Genomic DNA, 15,222 nt, shown 5'->3' with positions numbered 1-15,222 from the left:
TGTGTTATGACCGACTGAAATTTGAATTCTGGATTATTCGCAAATGTTTACCATTTCTCCCCTACTGCTATATACAAATCTGCATGCTCAGCTCATATAATTTATATGCGGAACATGCAGGAATGTAATAGTGGCTATTATACAAGGGGAAAACAGGCCGTTAAGAGACTGTTTAATGTAACCGCTTGAGGGAGAATTGAGTGAAGAAAGCCAAACACCACTAAAGTAAAAAGAGTGGAAAGCATGTGGGTCTAAACAGGGAAGTAGCAATCATTTGCTACAGATTAATGTTTACACCCTTTGGTGCTTTATTGAAACTATGGAGCAAGGGAGGCCATGGGGGAATTAGTGGACTCATGGGTGGAATACTGGGAAATGCTTTTCCCGTCATTTTTCAAGTACCCCCTCTTGTTCATTGCAAAGCAATAAGGACATCGATGCAGGAGGCAGAGGAACAGACCTCTCATCCTAGGTAAAGCAGAAAATCAGTTGCTTCATCCTGAACTAGGTTCTGGGAGTTGGGGTGGTGAGGGCAAGGGGACAAGTTACACTACGGAGTGATACAGGAGCGCTTTTCACAGGGCACCGGGGCAGAAAAGGGCAACCAAAATGGTCAAAGGCCTGGAAACGATGCCTTATGAGGAACGGCTTAGGGAGCTGGGTATGTTTAGGCTGGAGAAGAGAAGGTTAAGGGGTGATATGATAGCCATGTTCAAATATATAAAAGGAGGTCATATAGAGGAGGGAGAAAGGTTGTTTTCTGCTGCTCCAGAGAAGCGGACACAGAGCAATGGATTCAAGCTACAAGAAAGAAGATTCCATCTAAACATTAGGAAGAACTTCCTGACAGTAAGAGCTGTTCGGCAGTGGGATTTGCTGCCAAGGAGTGTGGTGGAGTCTCCTTCTTTTGAGGTCTTTAAGCAGAGGCTTGACAGGCACGTGTCAAGAATGCTTTGATGGTGTTTCCTGCTTGGCAGGGGGTTGGACTGGATGGCCCTTGTGGTCTCTTCCAACTCTATGATTCTAAGACCCTCCCCATCTTTCTTTGACTTTCTGAGGTATATGCTACTGAGATTATCCATGTCCGATTTGCCTCTATCTCTGTGTGTCCATATAGAAGATCGATCAGAGCTAAAAGAGAGGAAGTGTGAATTTCTAAGAAAGGCTATGTGATGGGGGCAAAAGTATAAAGAATAACAGCTGTGAGGTGTGGCACCCCCAGGCAATTTCAATGTCTCTTATGCCGGCTTGAAGATGGCGCATGGATAATGTGAGGTCACAAGGAGGTCCCAGCTTTGGACGACAGAAGGCTGAGCAACAGGAGATTCACTGATGGGGAAGGCGAGCCGAGTTGTGGCCATCTCTGCTCTGACATGTCTGTCTCGGGTAAGGCACCTTGGATTTCGGTTTGGCCAGAAAGGAAAGCCAGCAGGGAATGAGAATTCAAATAGGGATCCGTATTGTAAAATGTAGAAAGCATCTCCCAGCCATGCAGTGGAGAGAGGGAAGAATGAAATATCTGGGTGGGGTGTAGAACAAAAATTGATATTTATATCCCTTGAGGAAGAGGGCAAAGATAGCTCAGTTGGTTAGAATGTGGTGCTGATAATGGCAGGGTTGCAGGTGTGATCCCTGTATGGCCCAGCTGCATATTCGGGTTGGACTAGATGACCCCCAGAGTCCCTTCCAACTCTGTGATTCTATGATTTAAAAATGGAACGGATGAAGAGGAAAGAATAAAAGCCACTTTGACTTTTTCGTCTCTTGAAGATTCCTCAGGTGACGCCGCAGGAGAGCTGTTCAGGCACTGACCAGTGAGTATGTTCATGGAATTAACTGCTTCTTGAAATTGATTGAAATTTTGAGTGAGATTAAGTGAAATTTTGCCTCAGTTTTCAGATGGAAGATTGAGGGAGGGTGAGACACACACTCTTTGGGAATGGTCTTAAGCACGGGTAGGCAAACTAAGGTCCGGGGGCCGGATCCAGCCCAATCACCTTCTAAATCCAGCCTGCGGATGGTCCAGGAATCAGTGTTTTTTTACATGAGTAGAATGTGTGCCTTTATGCATCTCTGGGGTATTTGTGGTCCGGCCCCCTGCTAGAAAAGTTTGCTGACCCCTGTAAGGAAAGCTTGGGTCCTCGAGAAGGTGTATTTAGTGGTGATACAAATGCTATCATTTCTGAACTGGTTTGGTTGTGCAGGGCGCTGCAACAGCCATTTTAAAGAGTCTGACCAGAAGCTACAGATTCCCAAGAAATTTTGGGGAACTTGACATCCAACTTACAACATCCAAAATAAGAGCGGGGCTTGGGGGCTTCCTATCTGAATCCCCTTCAGTAAGAAGGCAGATAAAAGGATACGGTATTGGGCCACTTTGAACTTGTCGGTGTGGGTTTCCCTGCATTCTTGTGTCAATTTTCTCCTACAGGGCCAGTTGCCATAGCCTAGTTTAACAATTTTTCATGGAAATGTGTTCAGATGTTTCCCAATTTTTGGAAAATTTGAGTCACTCTGCCACTAAGAGTTTTGTCATTGTGGATTTGCAATGTCTGAGAATTGTCCTTCTTCCCCAGAAAATGGAGATGTATGCCAATATTGGCTCTGGGGTGATCTTGGGCTTGGTTACTTCCCCAGTTTGCAAGTATTTTAAGCCAGAACCCCTGCACTTTCTTACAATCTCACCATAGGTATGGGATTATTGTGTGTGTGTGTGTGTGTGTGTGTGTGTGTGTGTGTGTGTGTGTGACACCCTCTCCAGCAAAGCAAGCTTTCCAGAATTAGTCTGAAGGCATAGCTGCCAAGTCTCCCGTATTCCCCGGGAAACCCCCGATTTTCCAGCTGTTTCCCGCTGGCAGCCCAGATTTTAAAAAAACCCCGTAAATCCCCCGGATTCTTACCAGCCCAGGGAGGTTCCTTCTGCACATGTCTGGAGTCTCTGGACATGCACAGAAGCGATTTCTGGCGCTGCGGCCATTTTTGGAAACGGGCAGAGCATGCGTAGAAGCGACTTCCGCTGCTGCTCTGCCCAGTTCCAAAATGGCCGCAGCGCGACTTCCGGTGCCGATCCCGGATTTTTCAATCTGGGAGTTGCCACCTATGGTCTTAAGGTGAGCCCTAGACCACATACTTCAAAAGTGAATCCATGCTTGATGCACAGAGTCTCAAAGCCACTAGACCTCCTTGCCTCTTAGGGCCAGGTTTAGAGAGATCCTTAAACAAAGTCAGTGAGCGCTGTGGAAATTGTGTGTGCGGAAGAGGAGATCTGAGCTACTTGGAACCAGCTGAACGTAGTCTTGAAAGGAACAGTCTCACTTTAAAAGCTTATATCGCCCGCCTTTTTTCAAACAACCATCCATTGTCAACCAGTAAATTTCCTCTGTTTATCTGCACTTGGGATGTTCAAAGAAAAGAAGCATTAGAGATGGCTGAGGCTTAAGATGTTTGAAGTAACTGTGCAGATTACAAAACCAAATCATTCATTGATTTAATCTAATATATTCATATCCTGCCTTTCTCCCAAGTTGGTCTTCAGTTGGTCCTCTGATCACTTTAAATGCACAGATGCTACTTAACAAATCTCGAGTAACCAAGCAGAGGGAAATACAGCAGTACCTCGGGTTAAGAACTAGAATTCGTTCCAGAGGTCCATTCTTAACCTGAAACGGTTCTTAACCTGAGGCATGCTTTCGCCAATGGGGCCTCCTGCTGCCGCTGTGCTGCTGGCGTGCAATTTCCATTCTTATCCTGGAGCAAAGTTCTAAACCTGGAGCAACCACTTCCTGGTTAGTGGAGTTTGTAACCCGAAGCGTCTGTAACCCGAGGTACCACTGTAGGGGCATTCATGGATGTGCAAACCTGGCTTTTATTTTTATGATATTAACATTTTCTCAAATTGCCCATTCTCCCCAAAGCTGCTTTAGCCAAAACTGGGTCCATCTCTGGTACATCTGGTAAGTTTCTTTTTGGGAAAAAAAAATGTTGTAATTGTGTCACTTGTGTGATGTTTGTGTTGATGAATGATGCCACTAGCTGCACACTGTCCTGGAATGTGCATTGTGACAACCTGGGGTTCCTGTGCAGTGCTGAGTGCTGTTTCCATTGAAGCCTAATTTTCACTGAAGACCCAAACCTGTACTGGGCTGTACCACATCAATCTGCAGGTTGGGGCTTGTATCCAATGGATATCTGCTCAGAGTAGAGCCATTGAAATTTATCACCATCATCATCTGAAATATACTCGGAGTCGAAAGTGAATTTCATGCTCTTTATTTAGCTCGTAGTCATCAAGGAGAAGAAGAGAAGAATGGCTCTTTCCCCAAAACCATCTGCTTATATACATTATTTACACAATGGGCCTTGCGTGATTGGCTACTTCAGAGCTACACCTGTGGGCCAATCAGGTTGTGGATTTTCTGCCAGCAGCCTGATTGGCTGCTCCTGCTTCTGTGGCTTCCGATTGGCTATAGGAGCTTCCTGCAGCCAATCAGAAGCTGCACTTTGGTTTCCGAATGTTTTGGAAGTCGAACGGACTTCCAAAACGGATTCCCTTTGACTTCCAAGGTATGACTGTAGACTGAAGGAACACATTGAATTGCTCTGCTTCTGGAATAAACTGCAGACATAGGAACCAACTCCTCTGTACTCCAAAGTATTTGAGGGGGCCAAGCCCCTCAAAAGTTGAGGGACATTGCCATTCAAATGGTATGTGTGCACCATCGCAGCGAGAGAGAAGCCAAAAGGCCCAGCAGGCCGGGATTTTATCCTTGCCTTGGGCGTGGGGCCAAGCGTCACTATTAGCTAGTTGTTCCCGCGCCCAGGGGAACACCCTCCAATTCCTTCTGCCTGGCCGATTCACAGAGGAGGCCCTTCTTGGGCTGCCCACAAAGCTGCCAGCCCAAGAAGGGGCAAACGGACTTATTCTGGAACAAAAGCATGGCTTGCTGGGAAATCTGCTCATGACTTGATTCATGATGTTTGGGTTCCTACAAATGGGTGTATCCAGGGGGGGCAGGGGGCAGCTTCCCTCTGAATCAAGTAAAGCAATGAAAATACTTAACTAACTGAGGTTCTGCGCCCCCCCAACATAAATCCTGGCTATGCCCATGTTCCTACTTAGCATGAACAATAAACGGCAGTGCTTCTGACTCTCTCCTTCTTTCCTCCCGCTTCTGGGCTTGTGGTTGTGATGGTTGGGCTCCTCCTCCTCTGCGGCCTCGTCTCTGTCTGTGTGAGGTACTGCTGTCTTCACTGCCACCCAGCCGGGGAAGACGCCAATTCCCAGCCCTATGAGGTCACAGTCATCGCATTTGATCATGACAGCACCCTTCAAAGCACCGTCACTTGTGAGTTGAACAACCATGCTAGTCCCATGCTTTGTTGTTGTTGTTTAGTCCTGTCCGACTCTTCGTGACCCCATGGACCAGAGCACACCAGGCACTCCTGTCCTCCACTGCCTCCCGCAGTTCGGTCAAACTCATGTTCGTAGCTTCGAGAACACTGTCCAACCATCTCGTCCTCTGTCGTCCCCTTCTCCTTGTGCCCTCCATCTTTCCCAACATCAGGGTCTTTTCCAGGGAGTCCTCTCTTCTCATGAGGTGGCCAAAGTATTGGAGCCTCAGCTTCACGATCTGTCCTTCCAGTGAGCACTCAGGGCTGATTTCCTTCAGAATGGATAGGGTTGATCTTCTTGCAGTCCATGGGACTCTCAAGAGTCTCCTCCAGCACCATAATTCAAAAGCCCCATGCTAGCTGCTTAAAATCTATAGAAAGGTTCCTACCAGAGAAGAAATGGCAGATCAAGTTAATGGGCTATGCTAAAATGCAGGGCTGTCTTAAGCCTATCCTGCACCGTGGTTCAAAGATCCCTCCGGTTTCCCAGAGTTGCTGACCTTTTTACAGCACTGCCGGCAGCTTTGCGGAGCTGGAGGAGGCGGGCAGCGGCTGGAGGCTGGCTCCTCCAGCGGGGAAGAGGTGGAGGCTCTGGGCGCAGCGCTGCTTCAGCGCGGTGGATGAGAGCAGTGAGCTGATGCCAGGAGGCACCGCGTCTAGCCTCCGGCTCTTCCCAGGCACCCTCCAGAACTCAGCGCGATCTTGGCACCCTGGTGCCCCGCGTCACTTGCCTCTATGGGCAAGGCGCCCCTGCTGAAATGGCTAAAATGACCGGAAAAGTCAGAAATCAGGAAGACCAAAATTTTAATAAGGAATGGGGAGAATTTATAACTTATGTTTAAAGACCACTGTAAACAGTTAGAATCGTTAGTAGGATTGGAATATCACTTGTAGTTTAAGGTTGATTCTGGATGTAATGGAAGGGGTAAAGGGTTTGGCTTATTATAAAATATGCGGGAGGAAATGATTAATTATAGGACACACATAGCGGAGGATGGTAGTCCCGGAGATTCCTTGGAATCTTGTTTTAATGATTTATGCTTGATATATCTCTGTAAAATTTTAAGTTGAAAAATCAAATAATCAATAGAAAGGACCCTACTCCAATCTCCTTCTGCCTTTGAGCCAAAACCAGTAATGGTGCAGAGTGGTCTTGGACATTTCATCCAAGGAAGAAGCAGATCATTTTGCATTCCTGTTATCCCAGTCTTGCTTCCTTCCCATGGAGAGATGCTCCAGTTGTGAAATGTATTCAGCAGTGGAGCGTATGGAAACGCTGCCTGGGGTGGGCGGGCAGCGAGGCCCCCTAAGGAGGGATGGAGAATGCAGGGAGCCCGCAAAGCGGCGCAGAGGGTACACTCGGGTGCCACAGTCCAGGAGAGTGGGTGGCAGCACTGGTGCCCACCCTCCTCTTTCCGCCGGAACTGCTGGGCCAGGCACAAGGAAAGTGCAAATGCAGCCTCTCTCTGCCCCTAGGTAGGTGTCAATATCCAGAGCTGTAGAAGCAGCTACAGTGGCGAAGCGTGGGTTGCTGGCACACAGGGCAGGGAAAGTTTTGTGGCCCCCCTGGTGGACTGGGCAGCTGCAATGGGGAGGGGAATGCCAGGGGGGCATGCGTCAGGGCTGGCTCTAGGGGTAGGCTGGGTGGCGTGGGGCGCCAGGGCTCCAAGCCGGCAGGGGGGTGCCGCACAGCAAAGCCGCGCGGAAGCCCACCAGCCATGGCAAGAAACGGGGCAGGGTGGGGCGGGGTGGGACGGAGTGGGGGCGCCATGGCACCCGACATGCTTGAGACGGCCCTGGCATGCATGGAGCCCACAGGGAGGATGAACGGAGCCCGCCTCCAACAGGCTCCTCACCCACTGCCTCCACCCACCTGCCCACTAAACCAACCCACCTGCTACCAACCCTCAGCTGCCGGGACTCTGTGCCTGTTGTGGGGACACCTGATTGCAATCCCTCAAAAATGAGCACCTGGGGCCATGGCCCCCCTGCCCCTTCCCACTACGTCTCTTCTGTGTTATCATTCACAATAAATTCCGTGTTCATTCTGCAGTGTGCATTCCTTTGGCGGAAGCATTGGGGTCATTCTTATCCTCGCTCATTAGTCATCTTTAAGGTCCTGGAAGTAACCTGAAGAGTTGTGTGTTCTTCTCGTTTTCAGCCTTCCACTCGGTGTTTGGTCCAGCCGCTAGAAGAACGCTTGCAGTAGCTCATTCCCACAGCGTTCTCCCAGCGATACATTACCCTGCTGGGATGGAGACACCCCCCATTTACGAGGAGGCTGTGCACATGAGTAGATTCAGAGTGGCTAGAAGTGGAGAACCAGCCCCAGAGCCACAGCCGGAGGAGAAACAGTCGGTGGATGCCGAGAAAGGACAACAATCAGATCAACCATAAAGCCAGGGTTCCTGGTCCAGATCATCATCAAGTCCTGCCAAGACTACTTCAAATTATGTTCCTTTGCTAGCTGTAGTGTTCTCTAATGCTACAATTCTCAAATTCCCCAGAGAGGCTTGGGAAACCCAGCTGGATGGGCAGGGCATAAATATTATTATTATTATTATTATTATTATTATTATTATTATTATTATTATTATTTGAACGATGCATTAAATAAATCGCATACAACCTGTAGCAATGTGGCAATGCATTGTATGCAAGAGCAGAGATTTTACACGCGTTTCCAAAGTTTGTATTTCTCTTGGACTCTTAAATCGATCACTAGCACTGTAAAATATAACCTGGAAGCACAACACAAATGTTTTTTTTTTAAAAAATAAACATTTTTATTAAATTTTCCAATTTAAATATCTAATTCATTTTCAAATTATGCAAATATCAATTAAACAATTAATCCTCTGCCAAATTATACAAATTTATCGACTTCCTATGCTTCAGACTCAGAAGGCCTAGTCCTCTTATAGTCACTGCAATTCTTTTCAATATAGTCCAGATCTTATTCAATAATCTATTATTATCTTTCTTCTTTTTTCAAGTCACTGAGCTATTCCAGCAAGCAAGTTTAACCAAACCATATATGATTCTGTGTGAATTTATGCCTAGAATTCCCTTCTGTAAATTTAGCACTGTCTCCTTGCTCGCTGATATCTTGCCAAGTCCGCCCAAAAATCCACAAGTCCTTTTCACAGCCAGCAGCCACAATCTTCAAGTAATCCCAATAAATCATATCTATAAGCCTCTGTGATGGTTTCTCCAAGCCGCTACTCGAAACAGCCTTTTCAGGGGAGGTTTTGCCAGGTCACAACCGTATACACACATCTAATGTCATTATTTATGGCTCCCTTCCCCTTTGACTGTTGTTGTAGCCAGCTCTGTCTCCAAAATGGTGGAGGCTGCTTTTGTAACTGCGTCATATCTCAGAATTTTTTTGACAAGTTTCCAACTGCTACTGAGCTTGCTTCTCTTTGACGTCTATAAATTTAGGGAGTCTTCAGCCACATTCCAGGGAAGTCCCAAATTACAAACTTTGATTGTTTATATTTTCAATCCACACAGTCAATATATTTTTAAAAACCATATTATCTCAATACATTTCCAACATTCCGTTCTCGCTTGCTTTGTAAATGCTGTATACGGCTCTTCTGGAGGGAGTTTTGTTAAGTAAATAATAAAGCACAATAAAGCACAGTTATAGAGTTCTTGCCTCCCCCCCTTCTGCTCTGTCACATACCATTTCTTGCTCTGATGAAAACATTCCTCAGTTATCTTTTATTTTCGCAGTGGCTGAGCTTTGCAGAATAAATCTCCTTCCTCATCTGAAGCATGTCCACAACTTATATCCAATTTCTCTCTTAAGTCATGGAGCCCGGTTTGCTCGTAGAATCAGCATCCAGGAGAACCAGACTCCCACGGGGGCTTTCCATCCAGTGCCCCCAGCCCCTCCGTCCTTCCGAAGTCGAAGCTGGTGATGGGCATCTGCGGATGAGACTGTCTTCCCATACCCCCTGGAAGATTTCGGGAGGCTGCATACTCCCATTGCAGCCTCTGGGAGCCGGAGATATGTTTTTGTCAGCCATCTTCTATGGCGCCCGGGCAGAAGTGCACAACACAAATGTTTGCAGTGAATTTCAACTCATGATCTGTGTTTAATCACTGACCATCCATTACTGTCTTGAGTTTTTGTGTTGTATTTTCTTCTTAATGATGTACATAATAGCTTGCCTGCCTTTGAGTCCTTAACCCTTAAACTATCACTAGTTATGACTGCATGATTAGTGAGGATGGTGATTAATTGAAGGAGGCCATTAAAGCATCTGAGTGCAAGAAGGACTGGTTTGTTCTTTTTTCATGTGAGTTAAGATGTGGTGTACGATTAATTCTTTGGGTCTCTTTTTCCATGCCTGAGGACCTGGGTGAAGCATGATGGTTGAATTGCAAACTGTTAATGCTGCTCTCCTACTTTCTAGGAAGTAAACAAGCCTGGAGTCTGTCCATTCCTTGATTCAGCCATCAAGTTCAGTGCAAGGTGGCCTGATGGCAGATTAGAAAAGGGAGCTGAATAGCTGCATACATCTGAGCCGGTGGTACTGGCAGCTTTTCTTCCTTGCGCTAGGTTGCATTTATTCCAACAAAAGCTTGTTTTTTTCTGACAAGTACCTCCCTCTCTTCCGTCTGTCACAAACATGTTTAATCTACAGATTTGTGCTGACATTGTAGTGAAGCCAAGACAGTACTGTCCTGTATTAATTCAAATGTTTGTGCTGTACAGTGGTACCTCGGTTTATGAACACAATTGGTTCTGGAAGTCTGTTCATAAACTGAAGCGTTCATAAACTGAAGTGAACTTTCCCATTGAAAGTAATGGAAAGTGGATTAATCTGTTCCAGATGGTCCGCGGAGTACTTAAACTGAAGCGTTCATAAACTGAAGCGAACTTTCCCATTGAAAGTAATGGGAAGTGGATTAATCCGTTCCAGACGGGTCCGCAGAGTACTCAACCTGAAGCGTACTTAACCCAAAGCATGGGTGTAATTGGTTCCAGAAGTCTGTTCATAAACTGAAGCGTTCATAAACTGAAGCAAACTTTCCCATTGAAAGTAATGGAAAGTGAATTAATCTGTTCCAGATGGGTCCGCGGCCTTCATAAACTGAAAATTCGCAAACCGAGGTGTTCATAAACCGAGGTTCCACTGTACACCGTTATTTCCTGGTGTCTTCAGCCTTGATGGAGGGCAGTGAGATTGGTCCCTGCAAATCCTATTAGCTAACCAGCTACAATCAAACACTGGAAGGATCGGAGAGCCCCCCTCCCCTGATTGCATTATGTTTGGGAGAACTTTTTTATTTTGCAGCAAAAGAAAAGGCCACCTTTAGCTGGAAGCACAAAGAACATAAAACATCCTGAGACCTGGGACTCCTATTTAGCGTTCTGCATGCCAAATGGGTTCTGCTGGAGTCTATCCTCTTCCCATCTGACCTCTTCTCTCCCTTCTTCTCGTATTGCTCTTGGGTGGAATCTACACACATATAAAAACCGTTCTGAAAATGTTTCATTTTTTAAAAGCGTTTTAAAAAATGCATTGAATTTTCCATAGGGCTCACCATCGCCATCTAGTGTCACATTGTATATTGCACTTAAAACACACAATTAAAACATATTTTCAGCTGTATAGCTGAGTCCTTGTTTATATCGATCTCACTTTGTATAGTACTAACCCATCCAAGAAAACAGACTTGCTTTGCTGGTACCTTTCCCACTGTTGTTTTTGTTTCTTCATTGTACTGTTATAAGGTAAAGGTAAAGGGACCCCTGACCATCAGGTCCAGTCGTGACCGACTCTGGGGTTGCGCGCTCATCTCGCATTATTGGCTGAGGGAGCCGGCGTATAGCTTCCAGGCCATGTGGCCAGCATGACAAAGCCACTTCTGGCAAACCAGAGCAGCACATGGAAACGCCGTTTACCTTCCCGCTGTAGCGGTTCCTATTTATCTACTTGCATTTTGACGTGCTTTCGAACTGCTAGGTTGGCAGGAGCTGGGACCAAGCAATGGGAGCTCACCCCGTCACAGGGATTCGAACTGCCGACCTTCTGATCAGCAAGCCCCAGGCTCAGTGGTTTAACCACAGCACCACCTGGGTCCCTCTGTACTGTTATAAAACAGTTTAAATCAATAAACTATTGTTCATTGTAGAAGCTATTAATAAATAAATGTGATGCCAGTATCTGTGCCATTTGCTAATATAATGAGTTTAAGCTAAATCAACTGGTTATGGAATTATTCGTCCAATTTTTGAACCGGAAACAGATTTTATTCGCTAGCACTAATTTCATTTTGTGCGTGCTGTTATTATAATTCTTCAATCTACACTTCATTGCACTTATTAGTTGTGCCAAAACAAATTCTGGGAAATTCAGCTTGTGTTGCCTGGAGTGTTGGAAATGCCGTTTAAATCAGTCAAAGCTGTTTAACTTCCTTTCTGGCTAGCGCATGCCTGGCAATAGTTCAGACATAGATAAACCTACAAGACCTTACACAGATTGTGCTGTACAAATGTTTGGAAGTTGGCAATTGCCAAGAAGACACTCACAACATCAGAGCCTCCCAAGGGAAGGAGAAATCAGACACTTTATTTGCAACTACATTAAACGTAAATCTGGATGTCATGACTGAAAGATCAAATGCTCAATCTTCCAGTAGCTCCACTATTTCCTCAGATGACGGGTCCCATTCTTCCAGGGTGGTCTTAAGCCCATCCAGTGCCCTGGCGCTAGGTCCCTCCAGCGCCCCCCTCCAGAGCCTCTCCAAGGGCCCGGGAGTGCCAAGTGGACCGCGGCAACAGCGGGAGGCCACCTCCGAGGACTCCACGCTGCACCTCCTTCTCGTTTCCCCAGTGCTGGGTTCCGCTCAGTCAAGCTTCGCCACCAGCGCGCGCACCGCGGGACCAGCAAGAGCTGGGAAACGAGAAGAAGGCGCAGCGCAGAGTCATTGGAGAAGGAGCGCAGTCCTAGCCACCTCGCCGGAACCCTGCGCTCACTTGGCGCCCTTCCAGCGCCCGGCCCCGTGGTTCTCCTCACCACTAGCCTCTATGGCTAGGACGGGCCTGCATTCTTCGTCGTTTGAAATGTGAGCACTGAACAGCACTTGATCTTTGACACTGGCAAACAATGTCTTCCATCACTGCAAAGCTATTGCTGTAGGAAGAAATAAGGAGGGTGTGAGGGGAGGGGTGGCTATTATATTTGTATTATTTCTGTGTTTTATACACCCAATAAAATCCTCTCGCCCCCCCTCCTTTTGGAAACATGGCTAGCTAAAACCCTCCTTTGGTTGTGCACTCTCTGGAAAACATTTGCCCCAAAACACTGCAGGTGTGATAAGCAATTGGGTGAGGACCACAGTTGAAAGGGGGCCAAGATAGCTGTTTTGTCTGGCCTCGGTGGGCTCCTCTGATGTGGGCATCAGGGCTACCCATTCACAGGGTTTGGCTTCTTCTGCAGCTACTGCCACATAACAACCTATTCTTCACCAGCAGTTTCCAGGCTCCCTCTACTGAACTTCCTCTGCCACAGCAGGCTGGATGCGAAGCATCAGCACAGGGGGCCTTCTGCCGCTCCCCCTGGTGGCCAGGTGACCCCATGGCAGCACCTATTCGGCCAAAATGCTTAGCACCAGCCTCTGGCGCCACCTGCCGGTCTACTTCATCAACAGCAGGTTCTGCACTCTCAACAGGGGAAAAGGGTGGCACTGTGGTCTAAACCACTGAGCCTCCTGGGCTTGCCGATCAGAAGGTCGTTGGTTCAAATCCCCGCAGCGGCATGAGCTCCCATAGCTGTCCCAGCTCCTGCCAACCTAGCAGTTCGAAAGCACGCCAGTGCAAGTAGATAAACAGGTACCGCTGCAGCGGGAAGGTAAACAGCATTTTCGTGCACTCTGGTTTCCATCATGGTGTCCCGTTGCACCAGAAGCAGTTTAGTCATGCTGGCCACATGACCCGGAAAGCTGTCTGTGGACAAATGCGGGCTCCCTCGGCCTGAAAGCAAGATGAGCGCCGCAACCCCATAGTTGCCTTTGACTGGACTTAACCGTCCAGGGGTCCTTTCCCTTTCTGCACTCTCAATCTTTCCCTCCTGCTGATCATTGTAGTCCACAAGTGCTGCCTCTGTCTTCTGTTCAAATCAAGGAGGCATTTCTGGAGTCTATTGAGCAAGGACTGCTGTCTCCCTGTTTCCTCAGACAAGGATGAAGTGGGTTCTCCTAAGCTTTTTGCAGACCCTCCAAGTGTCCCAATTTTCCAGGGACAGTCCCAGAATTACGGAGGCCACCCCTGCTTCTGATTTGAGCCTGGGATGCCCTATTTCCCCCACCAGCACCAACGCTGAGCTCAGGGAGGAGTTTGCATTTGTCCAGAGTGGCGGCAGCAGTGGCAGCTGGAAGGGAACGTCCTGTTGCCTCTCCCTGGCTTCTCCATGGCCACCACTGCTAGCATCCTCCCTTGGGCAGCTCGTAGTGGCTGTTGGAAAGCAGGCAAGGAGGAGAGGCTGTTGCCATTGAAATGCGGCCCTGTGTAATGCGCCTCCTCTGAGATGCAGGCAGAGGGCAGGGCTGGAAGAAAGGGGGAGCTGAGCGCAAGGAGTCTTTATTTCTTTTTCTATTTTTTTTAAAAAATGCTTTGTGCATCTTTCTAAAATTTATTTTTTGATACAAAATAAAAAAATTCCTTCCAGTAGCACCTTAGAGACCAACTGTCATTGGTATGAGCTTTCATGTGCATTCTTCATTTTTTGATGTGTGTTTTTCTTTTTGTAAATCCACCAAAGAATAAAATAAAATAACATAGGCATTAAGGGTTTTTCTCAGGACAGTGGAGGGTAAGTGTCCTGTGTCCCTTTGGTGTCATAGTGGGGGCACTCATCTTTCTTCAGGTAGGAAATGCTCTGCACGTTCTGAGTGGGTGTCTTTCGTTTAGGGTGCTGTAACAATCATAAAAGTTTTTATTCTTTTATTATCAAGCACCAGTGTGTTTTCTTATTGGTGGCGCTGGTTTTTCTTTGCCTCCCCCCCCCCTCTGTTTGTCTGTACTGCACTTGTACTGATTGCAGGTATCCTGGGTTTGTCTGAACTGGTCAGAACTCCAAGTCCCATAGTTAACCTAAATTTCCAATGCATTTTCTGCTTTCAGACAATAGGTGGCAGTATAACCCACTTGATGGACAGACTCCCAGGAAAACCACCTTTCAGGTGAGCCAACCGCCCATTTCCCCCCTCCCTCCTCTTTTGTTATTGCAACCCAGCTAATGTAAGGTCAATTGGGTTAGCTTTTGAGTAGATGTGGGAGCTGTTCTGAGCATGCTCAGAAGCACACTCTACAGGGCAGAATGCTAGGGAAGGGAATGGTTGTTAGTTTGGCAGCTTGGTTCTTTAATTAATATTTCCTAACAGAGAGAGAGGGACGTGGGTGGCGCTGTGGTCTAAACCACTGAGCCTCTTGGGCTTGCCAATCAGAAGGTTGGCGGTTCGAATCCCCACGATGGGTTGAGCTCCCGTTGCTCTGTCCCAGCTTCTGCCAACCTAGCAGTTTGAAAGCACGCCACTGCTAGTAGATTAATAGGTACCACTCCAAGCGGGAAGGTAAATGGCGTTTCCATGCACTCTGGTTTCCGTCATGGTGTCCCATTGCACCAGAAGCAGATTAGTCATGGTGGCCACATGACCCGGAAAGCTGTCTGTGGACAAACACAAGCTCCCTCGGCCTGAAAGCAAGATGAGCGCAGCAACCCCACTGTCGCCTTTGACTAGACTTAACCATCTAGGGGTCCTTTACCTTTTACCTATTCCTTTTCACCTTCTATGGAGAATTAAGAATGGAGA

General features: G+C 47.2%; 1 protein-coding gene across 1 annotated transcript; it reads left to right on the top strand.

Annotated features, from left to right (window-relative positions):
* The first annotated feature begins 1,121 nt into the window (after positions 1–1,121).
* On the top strand, positions 1,122–7,788 carry TMEM52B (transmembrane protein 52B). The gene is made up of 5 exons (XM_035097215.2): positions 1,122–1,386; positions 1,771–1,814; positions 3,915–3,952; positions 5,175–5,345; positions 7,553–7,788. The coding sequence occupies exons 1-5, from the start codon at positions 1,333–1,335 to the stop codon at positions 7,786–7,788; spliced, it is 543 nt and encodes a 180-aa protein (XP_034953106.2). The 5' UTR covers positions 1,122–1,332.
* Positions 7,789–15,222: the final 7,434 nt, after the last annotated feature.

This window comes from Zootoca vivipara, chromosome 16 (genome assembly GCF_963506605.1).
Source record: "Zootoca vivipara chromosome 16, rZooViv1.1, whole genome shotgun sequence".
NCBI lineage: Eukaryota > Metazoa > Chordata > Lepidosauria > Squamata > Lacertidae > Zootoca > Zootoca vivipara.
This window is presented reverse-complemented; position numbering and strand designations above follow the sequence as displayed.

Coding starts and splice junctions, on each gene's coding strand:
- TMEM52B (XM_035097215.2), top strand. CDS start 1,333: ATGGGGAAGGCGAGCCGAGTTGTGGCCATCTCTGCTCTGACATGTCTG. Junction 1,387..1,770: donor CTCTGACATGTCTGTCTCGG/GTAAGGCACCTT, acceptor CGTCTCTTGAAG/ATTCCTCAGGTGACGCCGCA. Junction 1,815..3,914: donor AGCTGTTCAGGCACTGACCA/GTGAGTATGTTC, acceptor TTCTCCCCAAAG/CTGCTTTAGCCAAAACTGGG.